The following is a 17,856-nucleotide window of genomic DNA, read 5'->3' on the forward strand; positions in this document are numbered from 1 at the left end:
CGGGTTAAACTATCCCAAGAGCTGTTCATAGTTTCCCAGCCAGCTAAGCATCAAAAGTTTTTCCAGGCCTGTTCCTTGGCAGCCAGAGGTTTTTGTGTTCCACAGCCAAAAATGATACATCCATTATGCTTAGGCTGTTAGCTAAGAATGTGAGATGACCTTATGCTGCATTCCCTGCATTCCCGATGTGCTGGAAGTTCCCATTCATGGTCTTCTGATTCTTCGGGGCCTTTTTTCCCCCTTACGTTGCATCAGAGCTGAAAGGGGAAGAAACTAGTCACTGTGGCTGCCATCCTGGTGCACTGGCCTTCATCTGGTGAGGATTTTTCCCCATCAGCAACTTGTAAGTATTTTGAAGTCTAAGGCTGTGATACTGGAAATATTATTTTTAATTGTAAAAATGAAGTTATACGATTTACATAATTTACAATTGGTCTTTGTTCTTCTCAGTTGTCTTTAACAGGTTTATAGCTTTCTTGTCAGCTGGCTTCTGATTCAGCTTGCTTTCATTAGCAATCTAAGTTTCTGTTACGATTAACTTTTTGCCCCCCCCCTTTTTTTTTTTTTTTTTTTTTGGTGGCACCATGCAGCTTGCAGGATCTTAGTTCCCTGCCCAGGGATCGAACCCGGGCCCCCAGCAGTGGAAGCATGGAGTCTTTGCCACTGGACCTCCAGGGAATTCCCACCATTAATTTTAAAAAATATATTTACATAGGATATTTCTCAAAGTTTTATAAACAGTGTTCTAAAATAATAACAGCTAGCAATTTTGAAGCCCTGTGATATAGTGATATAGATAGGGAGGGAGATGATAGGTAGATAGATAGACAGACAGACATATGCGTATATGTAGGTGTAGATGTATATATATTTTCTAATGTAATTCTCCCAGCACCCCTCAGAGGCATATGCTTCTGACAGATAAAGAAACTGAGGCTAGTTGACGTTAATTAATTTTTTGAAGTTACAAGTCTAGTGAGTGGGAGAAGCCTCGTTTCTATCCAGTTTTCTTTGACTCCTATCACAGAACGGTTTTTATATATGTACAATGAAGTAAGAATTTGTTTATTTTTATGTTGTTAATTCAAGGTATATATTTAGTAAGGATTTTCCTTCCTACATAGTCATAATGTCAGTGAAATCACCTTTTAAGTGTGAAGAGAACAAGAGTGTATATGTTTTTTTGTGAACTATGTGAATTTTCAAGCCTTCCTGTCCTCTCATAGATGGTGTCAGGATTGATTCACAGAGTTAGGTGATTAGGGCTGTTCTTCTGCAGTGGGGTTTTTTTCCTTCTGTTCTGGTACCCCCTAATATGCTTTACAAGAGGATTGTCTGAATGTTTCATGGTGTGAAACTAACTATTCCTCTTAAAGTTGCACAAGAGAGTTTATAATCATTAATTCCATCCTCTGTCCAGTTGAACTATCTGTAATTTATGTCCTAGAAAACCAATGTATGTCCTACCTTTTAAATTTATAGGTACTCCAAAAGCCTTAATTAATCATCCAGTAGATTTGATTCATTTTCAGAAAAAATATTTCTACAATTTCAGTTGGATGTTCTTGTTCTTTGGGGATTGTCGGTGGAAGGGAGACGTCCAGTCAAATGCTGGTCAGAATTTTGCCATACTAGTGAATCCGATTGATCCTAATGCTGAGAGCAGCAAAATGTGTTCATTATTTACATAAGCTCAAGCTGCCAAATGAATCATAAAGGCAGCCGTATGTCCCGTGCCAAAGTGTCATTTTCATTAAATGTGAGATTGCACCTGAAGGACAGTTTAATTTGCAGGTGCTAAAAATATTTTGACAGAGTGGTACTGTTACAAGTAGCAGGTGGTGCCCAAACGTGAATTTGGCAAGAAACGCCATCTGTGGGATGAGGTGTAGAAGAATGTCAAGGGGGTAGTAACAGAGATAAAGGGGGAAAGAAAAGAGAAGTGTATTTTCTCACCATTTATTGCTATTATCATGATTAAAGATTCCATGCTTCACATGATAGCATTGGCCCAAGAGTATTAAATATGATTATTTGTTCAGGTTCTACCCTGTGCTCAGGGGCATTGCAAAAGTAGCACAGTACCTGTAAAGACAAAGTTTCTTCCCCAAAGGCATACCACTTAAGCTATCCAGATGAGAGAATCTTTCCAACTCTATTTACCCTTTGTAGTGTTTACATTGCAGTTGTGTACCGGCAAGATTAATGCACTTTGATCTTGCTTAAATGGATTTTGCCCTTTTCTTTTGATGTTCAGCTTTTAATACACATCCACATCAACTTCCTGCTTCACATTGCAAGAAATATTTTCAAATTGTACAAGCTCAAAGATTTTGTTAAGTCATTGTCACTTGGGATTTTGTGAACTTTACAGAGTAGAGAACTGTACAGGGTTGCAATGTGGAGAGGTATCTAGGGGCATTGTAACTGTTTACATTATTTAAAAATCTGTAAATATGTGTCTGTTAGTTTCAATGGACTTGGGCCATATTGAAATCAGGAATTTGTATCTGAGGATTGGAAATAGACAATCTCTGATGTAATGGGTTACAGAACACAAATTTTAAAAGAAAAAGTAGTGGGTTTGGGTTTTTCATTTCTGCTTGCCATTTGCTGGGAGTAACTGGAAGTACAATAACTTCCTTTGTGAATACCATGAATTTTCTTAGATTCCTAAGGAGAACTAATAAAGTAGGTCAATCTGAATGAATTTTGGTAAAACTTTTCCATGCGGAGTTTTTGATCACACGGCAAGTTATTGAATTGCCTAAAGTTTCTCAGGACAGTGGTAATCTCTGACCCCTAACATATGCATTGTTCTTACCTTCATAAAATGGAGAGACATGCTTTCTGATATTTTAATCCTATTGATGAAATCTTATTTTGAAAAATTGAAAACAGATAATCTTTTTTTACTGCATTACCTAATATAAAAGGATGCAATCAGAAAAAGAAAAGCTTCTTCCAAGTTCAAAGAACATTAATAACATTTCAGAAGAACATTTTGAAAACCCACTGTTGCATAATAACTCTTAGAAATAGTTGCAATTTAAAGAAGCATGTCTCAGCATTTCTTTAACCAGGAACCTTTGTTAAGGCTATGATGAGTTCTGTTCATCCCCAAAGCTTCAATGAACTATGTCAAAAAGCAAGAAAATGTGATTCTTTAAAAAAAAAAAAAAACCTTACACATTTTAGTTCAGCAAATTCATTCATTAATTCATTCATTCATTTATTTAGGAGTGATGTTCTGTTTCAGAAATTATACTTATACTGGAAGAACTAGGAAAATATAGAGAGATCAGCTTACAAGAATAGAGGGGAAAGAAAACAAATTATTAAATAGAGTTTTATGGATTCTGATTGAGGAATATGCACCAGGTGCCAGGGAATGGTTTGTATGTTAAAAGGTGGTAGACCATACAAGGTGGTTTGGAGAAGGTGAGGCCAGAAGCAGGGAAACCGTTGAATGTGGCTGCCAGGAGAGAAGAGATAAGGGCCTACATTTGGGTAGCTGCAGTGAGATAGATTCAAAGTAAATTTTTAGTATATATAGAAGCTGAAGGTAAGAGAGGGAGAAATATAGGACAAATGCCTATCATAACAAATATGAAGATGAACACAATAGAAAAAGAATTAAGTGATATAGAAGAGGTAGAAGCAAATTTTCCTCCATGTTTTGTGAGATAAATGCCTGTGAAGGTGGTAGATGTGTTGTCTTCTAGAATGATATGCAGGCTCACTAAGGGGCTAAAGAACGGAAACTGTGGTCAGTTCTACTGGAAAGTAAGTCGAGGTTAGTTCGTGGATGATGTGGATTGCCCTTAGTTTATTTTCTATATCAGAGACAGTGTGAATAATGAAACTGACAAGGTTTCCCACTTTCCTCTTGTGCTAGAAAGTTCTGAACCAAAACCGTGGCCCGTCTTAAGCAGGTGTATTGATGAATGTAGTATCTCCTTTTAGCCCTGTTACTGGCCCAGAGTAATATCAGCCCTATTGCCCTTTCTGCTTGCCACATCTTAATGTATGCTACTTTGTCATATCCTATGACACTTGAAATCTGTTCTGGAAAATATATGGCGTAAATGCATTTGTATTTATTTCTGTAGCACTGCATGGATGATGGCTTAGAAGAAATAGATAATACATGTGGAAGACTAGTTAGATGATTCCAAAAATATAACTGTTAAGTGAAAAGAACAAGAATGGTGCTGGCAAATTTAAGACTATAAAACAGGGAGACGTGAAAACAATAGCAGGTATAAGTTTGATAATAAATTTAGAGTAGAGAACAGAAGTCCTGCAGGAGATGGGGGCAGTGTAAGGTAAAAACACATTTTATATCTAGGTGCTGCTCTTGACATTAACCAAAATGGAACGGTAAGAGCAGAAACAGTTTTTAAGGAAAAGTTGACAAGTTCTTTGCTAGGCATGACGAATTAAAGTTGCAGTGGGATATCTAAGTAGAAAATTTTTGCCAAAATTTTGAAGTGCAGAATTGGATGTAGGAAGAAAAGAAAGTTTTATACAGTTTGGTGATATTGAAGCATTATAAGTGAATAAATCCCCAAAGAAAAAAACTTTAAAAATAAAGAAAATTAAGAATATTAAAATAATGGAAGCAATACTAGGAGATGACTTTAATTATAGGAGTAGAAAGAAATAAAAGTGCCCCCGCAAAATTTAAGGAATGTCTATATTTAGGGATTTAGGAAAAGAGAGTCCTAAAGGAAATTATGAAGATTTGATTATTAACAATTCAGGCTCAGAGACAAAAAAGCCACAAACCAGAGAAGCAATAAAAATTGGGGGAAAGATCTGAATATTTCATTGTGTCAATGGCTAAAGACAACCAAAGGAGGATGAGTACCAATTTGCTGATTTGGTGGTTTCTGTTGTTTCTCATTAAGAACACTACCAATGGTGAAAGTTTCCAAAATATATAGACAGCAAAGAGTTGAGAAGCAAGTGGTAACTGGGGCAGGGAGTATATGTACTCTCGCAAGAAGTTCTGTGGCTTAATGGGTGCAAGAAACCACAATAGATTCCATGGAGTGTCCGTGGAAGTTTTCTGGTTTTCTTTTTCTTTCTCAGGATAAAAAGACTTAAAATATTGAAAATTCAACAAAAGATTGCCTTCTTCCCTTCATTTTACAGCTCCCCAGTTGCTATGTTTCTTCATGCTTTTCATCACTTTTCTCAGGGCTCCATTCTATCCTCTTTTATCTTTTTATTCTATACCTAATTTACTTTTTTTTATACAGCAGGTCCTTATTAGTCATCAGTTTTATACACATCAGTATATACATGTCAATCCCAATTTCCCAATTCATCCTCCCATCCCCCCACCCCCACACTGCTATCCCCCCTTGGTGTCCATACGTTTGTTCTCTACATCTGTGTCTCAATTTCTACCCTGCAGACCGGTTTATCTGTACCCTTTTTCTAGGTTCCACATATATGCGTTAATATACGATATTTGTTTTTCTCTTTCTGACTTACTTTGTATGACAGTCTCTAGATCCATCCATGTCTCAACAAATGACCCAATTTCGTTCCTTTTTATGGCTGAGTAATATTCCATTGGGTATATATACCACATCTTCTTTATCCATTTGTCTGTCGATGGGCATTTAGGTTGCTTCCATGACCTGGCTATTGTAAATAGTGCTGCAATGAACGTTGGGGTACATGTGTCTTTTTGAATTACGGTTTTCTCTGGGTATGTGCCCAGTAGTGGGATTGCTGGATCATATGGTAATTCTATTTTTACTTTTTAAAGAAACCTCCATACTGTTCTCCATAGTGGCTGTATCAATTTACATTCCCACCAACAGTGCAAGAGGGTTCCCTTTTCTCCACACCCTCTCCAACATTTGTTGTTTGTAGATTTTCTGATGACGCCCATTCTAACTGGTGTGAGGTGATACCTCATTGTGGTTTTGATTTGCATTTCTCTAAAAATTAGTGATGTTGAGCAGGTTTTCATGTGCTTCTTGGCCATCTGTATGTCTTCTTTGGAGAAGTGTCTATTTAGGTCTTCTGCCCATTTTTGGACTGGGTTGTTTGTTTTTTTAATATTGAGCTGCATGAGCTCTTTATATATTTTGGAGATTAATCTTTTGTCCATTGATTCCTTTGCAATCCCATTCTGAGGGTTGTCTTTTCTCCCATTCTGAGGGTTGTCTTTTCGTCTTGTTTATGGTTTCCTTTGCTGTACAAAAGCTTTTAAGTTTCATTAGGTCCCATTTGTTTATTTTTGTTTTTATTTCCATTACTCTAGGAGGTGGGTCAAAAAAGATCTTGCTGTGATTTATGTCAAACAGTGTTCTTCCTATGTTTTCCTCTAAGAGTTTTATAGTGTCCTGTCTTACATTTAGGTCTCTAATCCATCTTCAGTTTACTTTTGTGTATGGTGTTAGGGAGTGTTCTTATTTCATTCTTTTACATGTAGCTGTCCAGTTTTCCCAGCACCACTTATTGAAGAGACTCTCTTTTCTCCATTGTATATCCTTGCCTCCTTCTTCATACATTAGTTGACCATAGGTGCGTAGGTTTATCTCTGGGCTTTCTATCTTGTTCCATGGAGTTATGTTTCTGTTTTTGTGCCAATACCACATTGTCTTGATTACTGTAGCTTTCTAGTACAGTCTGAAGTCAGGGAGCCTGATTCCTCCAGCTCCGTTTTTCTTTCTCAAGATTGCTTTGGCTATTCGGGGTCTTTTGTGTCTCTATACAAATTTTAAGATTTTTTTGCTCTACTGCCGTAAAAAATGCCATTGGTAATTTGATAGGGATTGCACTGAATCTGTAGATTGCTTTGGGTAGTACAGTCGTCTCCACAATATTGATTCTTCCAATCCAAGAACATGGTATATCTCTCCATCTGTTGGTATCATCCTTAATTTCTTTCATCAGTGTATTATAGTTTTCTGCATACAGGTCTTTTGTCTCCTTAGGTAGGTTTATTCCTAGGTATTTTCTTCTTTTTGTTGCAGTGGTAAATGGGAGTGTTTCCTTAATTTCTCTTTCAGATTGTTCATCATTAGTATATAGGAATGCAAGAGATTTCTGTGCATTAATTTTGTATCCTGAAACTTTACCAAATTCATTGATTAGCTCTGTTAGTTTTCTGGTGGCATCTGTAGGATTCTCTATGTATAGTATCATGTCATCTGCAAAGAGTGACAGTTTTACTTCTTCTTTTCCAATTTGCATTCCTCTTATTTCTTGTTCGTCTCTGATTGCCATGGCTAGCACTCCCAAAACTATGTTGAATAATAGTGGTGAGAGTGGACATCCTTGTCGTGTTCCTGATCTTAGAGGAAATGATTTCAGTTTTCCACCATTGAGAATGATGTTTGCTGGGGTTTTGTTGTATATAGCCTTTATTATGTTGAGGTAGGTTCCCTCTATGCCCACTTTCTGGAGAGTTTTTATCATAAATGGGTGTTGAATTTTGTCAAAAGCTTTTTCTGCATCTATTGAGATGATCATATGCTTTTTATTCTTCCATTTGTTAATATGGTTTATCACATTGATTGATTTACGTATATTGAAGAATCCTTGCATCCCTGGGATAAATCCCACTTGATCATGGTGTATAATCCTTTTAATGTGTTGTTGGATTCTGTTTGCTAGTATTTTGTTGAGGATTTTTGCATCTATATTCATGAGTGATATTGGCCTGTAATTTTCTTTTTTTGTAGTATCTTTGTCTGGTTTTGGTATCAGGGTGATGGTGGCCTCATAGAATGAGTTTGGGAGTGTTCCTTCCTCTGCAATTTTTTGGAAGAGCTTGAGAAGGATGGGTGTTAGCTCTTCTCTAAATGTTTGATAGAATTCACTTGTGAAGCCATCTGGTCCTGGAATTTGTTTGTTGGAAGAGTTTTTTTTTTGGAAGATTTTTAATCACAATTTCCATTTCATTACTTGTGATTGATCTGTTCATATTTTCTACTTCTTCCTGTTTCAGTCTTGGAAGGTTATACCTTTCTAAGAACTTGTCCATTTCTTCCAGGTTGTCCATTTTATTGGCATAGATTTGACTGTAGTAGTCTCTTAGGATGCTTTCTTTTTTCTGCCGTGTCTGTTGTAACTCCTCCTTTTTCATTTCTAATTTTATTGATTTGAGTCCTCTCCCTCTTGATGAGTCTGACTAATGGTTTATCAATTTTGTTTATCTTCTCAGAGAATCAGCTTTTAGTTTTATTGATCTTTGCTATTGTTTTCTTTGTTTCTATTTCATTTATTTCTGCTCTGATCTTTATGATTTCTTTCCTTCTGCTAACTTTGGGTTTTGTTTGTTCTTCTTTCTCTAGTTCCTTTAGGTGTTAGGTTAGATTGTTTATTTGAGATTTTTCTTGTTTCTTGAGGTAGGCTTGTATAGCTATAAACTTCCCTCTTGAACTGCTTTTGCTGCCTCCCATAGGTTTTGGATTATCCTGTTTTCACTGTCATTTGTCTCCAGATATCTTTTGATTTCCTCTTTGATGTCTTCAGCGGTCTCTTGGTTATTTAGTAACGTATTGTTTAGCCTCCATGTGTTTGTGTTTTTTACATTTTTTTCCCCTGTAATTTATTTCTAATCTCATAGTGTTGTGTTCAGAAAAGATGCTTGATATTATTTCAATTTTCTTAAATTTACTGTGGCTTGATTTGTGACCCAAGATATGAACTGTCCTGGAGAATATTCTGTGTGCGCTTGAGAAGAAAGTGTAATCTGCTGTTTTTGGATGGAACGTCCTATAAATATCAATTAAATCTACCTGGTCTATCGTGTCATTTAAAGCTTGTGTTTCCTTATTTTTTTTCATTTTGGATGATCTGTCCATTGGTGTAAGTGAGGTGTTAAAGTTCCCCACTATTACTGTGTTACTGTCTTATTTCCTCTTTTATAGCTCTTAGCAATTGCCTTATGTATTGAGGTGCTCCTATGTTGGGTGCATAAATATTTACAATTGTTATATCTTCTTCTTGGATTGATCCCTTGATCATTATGTAGCGTCCTTCCTTGTCTTTTGTAACATTCTTTATTTTAAAGTCTGTATTATCTGATATGAGAATTGCTACTCCAGCTTTTATTGACTTCCATTTGCATGGAATATCTTTTTCCATCCCCTCACTTTCAGTCTGAATGTGTCCCTAGATCTGAAGTGGGTCTCTTGTAGACAGCATATAGGTGTGTCTTGTTTTTGTATCCATTCAGCATGCCCGTGTCTTTTGGTTGGAGCATTTAATCCATTCACATTTAAGGTAATTATCGATATGTATGTTCCTATTACCATTTTCTTAATTGTTTCGGGTTTGTTTTAGTGCGTCTTTTTTTTTTTTTTTTTTTTTTTTGCGGTACTCGGGCCTCTAACTGTTGTGACCTCTCCCGTCGCGGAGGATAGGCTCTGGACACACAGGCTCAGCAGCCATGGCTCACGGGCCCAGCCACTGCACGGCATGTGGGATCTTCCCAGACAAGGGCACAAACCTATGTCCCCTGCATCGGCAGGCGGACTCTCAACCACTGCGCCACCAGGGAAGCCCTGTGCGTCTTTTTCTTCTCTTCTGTTTCCCACTTAGAGAAGTTCCTTTAGCATTTGTTGTAGATCTGGTTTGGTGGTGCTGAATTCTCTTCACTTTTGCTTGTCTGTAAAGGTTTTGATTGCTCCGTGGAATCTGAATGAGATCCTTGCCGGGTTAGAGTAATCTTGATTGTACGTTCTTCCCTTTCATCACTTTAAGTATATCATGCCACTCCTTTCTGGATTGTAGAGTTTCTGCTGAGAAATGAGCTGTTAACCTTATGGGGGTTCCCTTGTATGTTATTTGTCGTTTTTCCCTTGCTGCTTTCAATAATTTTTCTTTGTCTTTAAATTTTGCCAATTTGATTACTATGTGTCTTGGTGTGTTTCTCCTTGGGTTTATCCTGTATGGGACTCTCTGCACTTCCTGGACTTGGGTGGCTATATCCTTTCCCATGTTAGGCAAGCTTTCGACTATAATCTCTTCATATATTTTCTCGGGTCCTTTCTCTCTCTCTTGTCCTTCTGAGAGGCCTATAATGCAAATGTTGTTGCATTTAATGTTGTCCCAGAGGTCTCTTAGGCTGTCTTCATTTCTTTTCATTCTTTTTCTTTATTCTGTTCCACACCAGTGATTTCCACCATTCTGTCTTCCAGGTCACTTACCCATTCTTCTGCCTCAGTTATTCTGCTATTGATTCCTTCTAGTGTATTTTTCATTTCAGTTATTGTATTGTTCATCTCTGTTTGTTTGTCCTTTAATTTTTCTAGGTCTTTGTTAAACATTCCTTGCATCTTCTCAATCTTTGCCTCCATTCTTTCTCCGAGGTCCTGGATCATCTTCACTATCATTATTCTGAATTCTGTTTTCTGGAAGGTTCCCTATCTCCACTTCATTTAGTTGTTTTTCTGGGGTTTTATCTTGTTCCTTCATCTGGTACATAGCCCTCTGCCTTTTCATCTTGTCTATCTTTCTGTGAATGTGGTGTTTGTTCCACAGGCTGCAGGATTGTAGTCTCCTTGCTTCTGCTGTCTGCCCTCTGGTGCATGAGACTTAGATAGCCTCATGAGGCTTGTGCAAGTTTCCTGATGGGAGGGACTGGTGGTGGGTAGAGCTGACTGTTGCTCTGGTGGGCAGAGCTCAGTAAAACTTTAATCCACTTGACTGCTGATGGATGGGGCTGGGTTCCCTCCCGGTTGGTTGTCTGGCCTGAGGTGACCCAACACTGGAACCTACCCAGGCCCTTTGTTGGGGCTAATGGCGGACTCTGGGAGGGCTCATGCTAAGGAGTACTTCCCAGAACTTGTGCTGCAAGTGTCCTTGTCCCCACGGTGAGCCACAGCTGCCCCCTGCCTCTGCAGGAGACCCTCCAACACTAGCAGGGAGGTCTGGTTCAGTCTCCTATGGGGTCACTGCTCCTTCCCCTGGGTCCCGATGCACACACTACTTTGTGTGTGCCCTCCAAGAGTGTATTCTCTGTTTCCCCCAGTCCGTTGAAGTCCTGCAATCAAATCCCACTAGACTTCAAAGTCTGATTCTCTAGGAATTCCTCCTCCCCTTGCCGGATCCCCAGGTTGGGAAGCCTGACGTGGGGCTCAGAACCTTCACTCCTGTGGGTGGACTTCTGTGGTAAGTGTTCTCCAGTCTGTGAGTCACCCACCCACCAGTTATGGGATTTGATTTTACTGTGATTGCACCCCTCACGGGGGCTTCTCTTTTGTCTTTGGACGTGGGGTATCTTTTTTGGTGAGTTCCAGTGTCTTCCTATCGATGATTGTCCAGCAGTTAGTTGTGATTCTGGTGTTCTTGCAAGAGGGAGTAAGAGCACGTCCTTCTACTCTGCCATCTTGGTTCCTGCTTCTCTAAGGTCTTGTATTTCCTGGTCTAAGGAATAACTTCACAAGCATCTGCCTCTAAAGATGCACTGAACTGAGCTAGTCTTCCTTCCACATCTCGTATCTAGTCTTCCTCAAGTGTTACTTCATGCTAAATGATTCCTATCCCACCAGTTGTTTAAAGCGGTCTTTCCTTTAATTTTACCTTGATTTTTCTTACTACTTCTCACATTCAACATCTTATCAGTGAACATAATCCATTGGTTCTACTTTCCCATAATCTCTGCGTATGTCTCCTCTATCATACAAGTCCACATCACCATCATTTCTCACCAGTCTTCTAAGTAATCTTCCTGCCTTCATTCTTGCCTCAGTATATATTTTTTTCCTACAGCAGCCAGTGTTGTTCTTAAAATAGAAACCTGGTAATGTCATTACTAGGTTTAAAATACTTCATTGGTTTCCCTTTTAGCCGTTAGGACAATAAACTCCTGAACAATAAACTTCCTTCTTATGCTGGCCTCTGCTTAACTTTCTGTCATCCTCTCTGACCAGCTCTCTCCTGTTGCACAACATTCTCTGTTGTTTCTGTGACCTTGCACCTGTGTTTCTTCTACCTGGGAGACTCTTATTCTTCAGGTTTTGAATTACATGTCATATCTTCTGAGAAAAACTCCCTAATTTCTTCAAAGCAAGATCAGTTGTCCCTTCTATTTCTCACTGCATTCGTTCCAAACTCATTTTTGTTACGTGCAATTTGATAATTGCTCTGTTTAACTGTTGGTATTCCCTCACAGATAGTAAGCACCATGTAGGCAGAAAACATTTCATCACAATATCCCCTAATCTTCCACAATTCAGGGCATAGAGTAAATGATTAGGAGATATTTGATAAATGAAAATATAAATGTAAGTGATTACATGAAGAATAGAGATTGCTCAATGGAGCAACATTCTGTAGATTATTAGATTGAGAGCAAATAGAGAGAGGCCTTATATATATTATGGAAGGGAAATAATTCTTCCACAGAAAGGAAGAAAAGAACAATTATGCGGGGTGTGAAGGAAGCAAAAGGAGGGAGTTCTTACTGAATGGCCTTGGTCTCAGCCATATAACATTAGAAAGTCCATCTCTGGTGGGTAGATTGAGAGATGGCACATTAGTTGTTCTGAAGACAATGAGAATGATTTTAAACAGTAGCTGATAATAAGTCTAAGATGAGCCACTAAAAGTAAATAAACCAATTACTTAGCAACACTAGAATTCTTGTTTAGGATAAATAACTTGAATTTATAGCAAATCCATTTACTACGATTATATGGTTTTCTTCATCCTGGCTTAGGTATGGGGGCAAAGGAAAAAAAAGTTCTGGGATTTCAAAGGCAGGTAAGTGGAGGTTTAGGAAGCCAAGAGGTTCTAGGATGATAGGGAAGACAATTAGAATGACTGGTTAGAATGTTCATGTGATAAAGAGGGGAATTCACCAGAGGGGAGGGGAATAGACTGAGAGAATAAGAGGGGCAATGAAGGGAGAGGCAAACTTTGGAGCATAAGTAGAAAATGAACAGTGAGCAGAGATTTTGGCCAAAAAAAAAAAAGATTTTCTAAATTTGAAATATTAGAAGAATGGCTTCTTTTAAATTTTTGGAAGAGATCAACTAAAGACCTAATTTATTTTGAAATTAGAGTGAATGTTTTTTCAGGTATAAGATATAACCTAAATTTCTTGAAGACAATTAACATTGTTTTTCTTAGATAATCTCTTTTACTATTTTGATATATTTGGCTTTTGTTTTCTACGCCTAATGGTATTTTTTGTCTGTAATCTGAAGCTATGTCAAACTGCTAATTCACCTACCAAATCCTCTGTGCCTGTAATATCAGATACTAAAGGAGAGACTAGACTTGAAGACCCTTTAAACAATTAATGTACGTGATAACTTGTTTGAATTATTTCCTACTAGAGTCCACATTTGTAAGATGATAATTATCTTCACATATTTTAGAGATGGAAGCATGATGCTTGATAACTCCTTTTTTCATGCCCAAATAGTAACTTAAGAAAATATCTATAAGTATAAAATATTGTTTGCCTTGTTCTCATTTGTTTCTAACATCACTTTTGCTAGATTGTAGCTTTCTGAAAACAAGGGATATATATATATTATTCATTTTGTTTTATACTTAGTGCCTTGCGTGTATTTGTGATCAAATAAAAGGTAGTTGGATTTAATTCCTTGAAATCCTTTAAGTTATTCAAGTGTATATATGAACAACTTCCTTAATACGGGAGGTAGTATTAAACCGACTTCTCCATTTTTTCATCATTAAAGCAGAAGAAAGTATGATTTTTCACTTTAATTCTGCAGCTGTATTATAATGAGATCTTATAATGAGAACTTAACGTGATTGAGGCTTCCTTTTAGTATCATCATCATAACAGCATAGTACATTTGTTAATATTTTACAGAGTTGTTTCACATGTACTATTTAAGTTTAAAATATTTATTTGTATGTGAACTGTTTATGACACAAGGTGAATTGAACTTAACATGAAATAAACCCAATTTGAAATTTAGGCAACTGAGATCTGAGAGGTAAGAGTCTTGCTAAAATGTCACAAAAGTTGTAAGTGATTGAACTGAGTTCTGTCACGTGTAGGTCTGTGTTATACATCTGCATGTACATGCATGCACACATACATGCACACATACATGCACATGCTGAATTTCTGAAGCTAGAAATCTGACTTCATCAGTAGGGTGGTAATTATTGGGTTTGTAACATAATTCGTACTATTGTCGCATTAATCCACTCACCATTCTTCAGGAGACAAAAACATGTATACAAATATGTTTATGAATATAATTAAGTAGAAATTTATGAAGAAAAACCACCTTTGCAACGTTTATTAAAGTTGAAGTAATGTATTATTAAAAATTCTAGTCCTGATTCCAAATTTTGAGGTTTTATTCTCCTTCTCTTATTCCACTGGCATACTGAACTTTAAATATGAATAGGTAATATTTCATATGTTTTGCATTACTTACAGGGTCTGTATAATTTGCCTGAAAAAGATAGTGGAGTGTAGCCCTGTGAAATATACTAAGTACATGGCCCCAGAGCAAATGCTAAAGGAAAGTTACAAGTGTAGTACACATGACAACATGATTATTCACAGGTGAAAAGGTTAGGACTAAATAAGATGGATAAAGCTGGTTTCAATATTCTGATCCCTTTCCTGGTATCTTAAGTATGGTGCTGACCTAGGTGTGTATATTTCATAGTTAACTTGATAACATAATACACCATGGGAGCAAAAGTAGGTTATTGTGAGAACTTAAATACCTGCAACAATCCTAAGTGCTTTCAATGAAACAAACTCAGCTTCTTAGTATGTTACATTGTTAAGGCCGTGAAGCAATTATATTTTGTTAAATAGTTTATATGAGCCCACAGCCATATCAAGCCAGGTACTTACAGAAGTATGTTTTGAAGTGGGACTCTAGACATCACAGATACACCTTCTGCATAATCTAGGCAGTCTTGTTTTTTCCTTTTCTCTTTCCTTGTCTTCTTGCACAGATATTCATTGAATGCCCTCAGTATTTTAAGCTCTAGGATCATAGCATCAAACAAAACACGCCAAGTTCCTGTTCTCCTCGAACTGATATTCATTGGGATGGAGAGGGAGACAGACGATAAGCAAATGAAGATTAAAGAGAGAAGAAAGCAACAGGGAGATATAGCATAGCAGGTGTTTCATAATGTTAGGAAGAAAAGTAATGCATGTGAGTAGGAGTAAGGCTTTCAGCACTTTAAATTAGGGTAGTCAACAAAGATGCCTTTAATAACGTAATATTTTGAACAAAGACCTGAGTAAAAATAAGAATCCTGTCTTTAGAATATATGAGGGCAGAGAGTTACACAGTGAGGAAAAATCTGAGGCGGTGCTGAGAGTGCTTGACCTGTTTGAGAACCAGGAAGGGGTTTGGTATGTCTGGCTAAGAGTAAGTTAGGGAAGGGAAGGGTAGGAAGAAGAAAAGTCATGTGAGGTAGCAGGGACCAGATGGTAAATGACTTCTGGTCACTGGAAGGAGTTTGCATTTTATTGTGTGTGATTTGAAAAGATATAGGAGGGTTTAGATATGTCTGAAATGACATATCAGGGGTACACACTGGTGTATGGAGACTCAGAGAACTTAAGGGTAACTCCACGGTTTGGGGCTTGAGTACCTCGTAAATGACAATGCCATTTAATGAGATGGGGTACAACTTGAGAAAATTTCTTTTGTTTTATATGAATCTCATCTCTCCCCTCCCACCTAGTTTTTGCTCGAAAGTGGAATAGACCAATTGGTAGTTTGATTTAAATTATTTTATGCTTGAAAGAAAGAATAACAATAGTGATGACAATAAGTAATATTTGATAGCCCTTACACTTTGCACAATGTTTTAATATCCAGTGATGCATCTGCACTATATGGTCACACGGAGGATTTCTGCACCTACTCCTAAAATAATGTTTGAGACATAAGGCGATTTGTAACATACTTTAAAATACGTAAAGAACAGTTCACATCTACTGAAAAAGAGTGAACTAAAGAGAGATTAGGTCTTGAAATATGTCACATAGGGGTTAAGAGAAAATTGAAAATGGACTGTAATGAATGGTCTTATTTACCCAACTGTGAATTAATATATATGCTATAATTTGTCTCTCAGATCCAAGGTTCATTAGTGCCCACCTCATCCCAGAAAGTGACAACCCTGAAGATGACAAAGTGTATTTTTTCTTCCGTGAAAATGCGATAGATGGAGAACACACTGGAAAAGCCACTCACGCTAGAATAGGTCAGATATGCAAGGTGAGGTAAAGAAAAAAAATGAGGAGGGTATCATTGTCCAACCGCAGTTTTTTCCTTTTCTACCTTTGTACAAATATAATGAAAAATATGGCTAAAAAGCTTGACCGATCACTAGAAATATTTAAATACCAAAAAAAGATTGAAAACATAGTTGCTTATGAATAACTTCATAGTCAAACATAGAGGTATAGGTTGTGAGGTGTTATTTCACAATTCCATTAAATAATATTAGTTTGAAATTCTGGAGAAATAATTTTTTTTCATATTACCTGGGAAAATATAATTTTTGTATTCTCAGACCTAGCATAGGTTCCTACAGTGTATAAGTTTTCAATGAATATTTTTTGTTGGAAATAACTCAAGTATGAATATAAAAGAGACAAGTGTTAAAGCTTGTTCTTATGACTTGATTATAGCATCCTATATACACATATGTGCACACACACATAATTTTGAAGCTCTGAACTTTCATATACTGTGTGGCACAAATTCAGATGTGATATGTATTATAATGTTAGATATATAGAATAAAAAGTTGGTCAGTAAATACTTATGGACTAATTAGTATCAGTGTGAAAATAATGATAACAATACTACTCTTACCCTCTATGCTGTATAGTACAGCATATATGAAATATGAATGAAGCTAACTGTTATTATATATTAAAGCACCTTTCATCTCAAGAAAAATCACAAGGCCAAATCCAGTTACTGTCTTAAAATGAAATTATTTCTTTTAAAAAAAAAATCATGAAATTTTAAAAATCCCTATCTTGCGGGCGGGGATATCCTTTTTCCTATCCCAATCATCTAATTATTTATCTTTAGTATATTAAATTACTGGAAAATTAAAATTTTTAATGCTCTGGAAACATGCAAATGATATATGCAATATATGAGAATCTTTTCTCCACAAAATATAAGGCATATTTAAAAGCAGTACTTACAAGGGTTAAAAAAATCTTTATACTAAATAAAATCGTATAAACAAAATATAAATCAGTGTTATATTTTTGAAGAAAAAGTTATTTTCCTTCAAACATATGCACATAAATATTATAAGACTATAAGTTACTGGTGAATCCATACCATCGTAATAGAATTTATTGCTACATCAGGTTACAGTTAAGTTTCATTTTCAGTGAGAAGATACTTTTTCAAAATTTTTGCTCTAGAATGAGTTTTCTTTATTAAGATTTATGCAGATGTTTTTTCAACATGCTGTTTGTAAAGTCAGCGTTGCGTCAACTGAGCTTATAAAAATATTTGATGCTAGCATGCTTTTGTTTGTGGTGTATTTTCAGTATGAGTTATAAGGCATGCAGTTATTCTTTCATTCAGTAAATATTCATTAAGTGCCTACTATGTGCCAATGTGCTTAATTTTGTGAACCAGCCTACTTAGGTGAGTAAAATCTTAAGGAAAACTTACATAAGAAAGAGAGACTAAAAGCAAACCAAAACAAACACAAGAGTAATATCGTTCATTGCCAAGTGGTAACAGACTGGAAAAAGTACAGTGACGTTTTAATGCTAAGGCATATTTATTGTAAGTCATTCCTTGAACAAAGTTGGAGTGAATAGATTTCACCAAAAATATAATAAGAAAGCATAGTTACTTGTATCTAGTCATT

General features: G+C 36.6%; 1 protein-coding gene across 2 annotated transcripts in view; it reads left to right on the forward strand.

Moving 5' to 3' along the window:
• The window catches only part of SEMA3A (semaphorin 3A), a 237,674-nt gene that overhangs the window by 168,250 nt on the left and 51,568 nt on the right, over positions 1-17,856 (forward strand). For both annotated transcript variants that reach the window (XM_089917757.1, XM_089917756.1), the window contains exon 7: positions 16,081-16,223. In XM_089917757.1, coding sequence (XP_089773883.1) covers positions 16,081-16,223 — 143 coding nt within the window. The remainder of the gene's footprint in view (positions 1-16,080; positions 16,224-17,856) is intronic.

This window comes from Delphinapterus leucas, chromosome 9 (genome assembly GCF_059928025.1).
Source record: "Delphinapterus leucas isolate spDelLeu-1000000601 "Yukka" chromosome 9, BTC_Dleu_Yukka2, whole genome shotgun sequence".
Taxonomy (NCBI): Eukaryota; Metazoa; Chordata; class Mammalia; order Artiodactyla; family Monodontidae; genus Delphinapterus; species Delphinapterus leucas.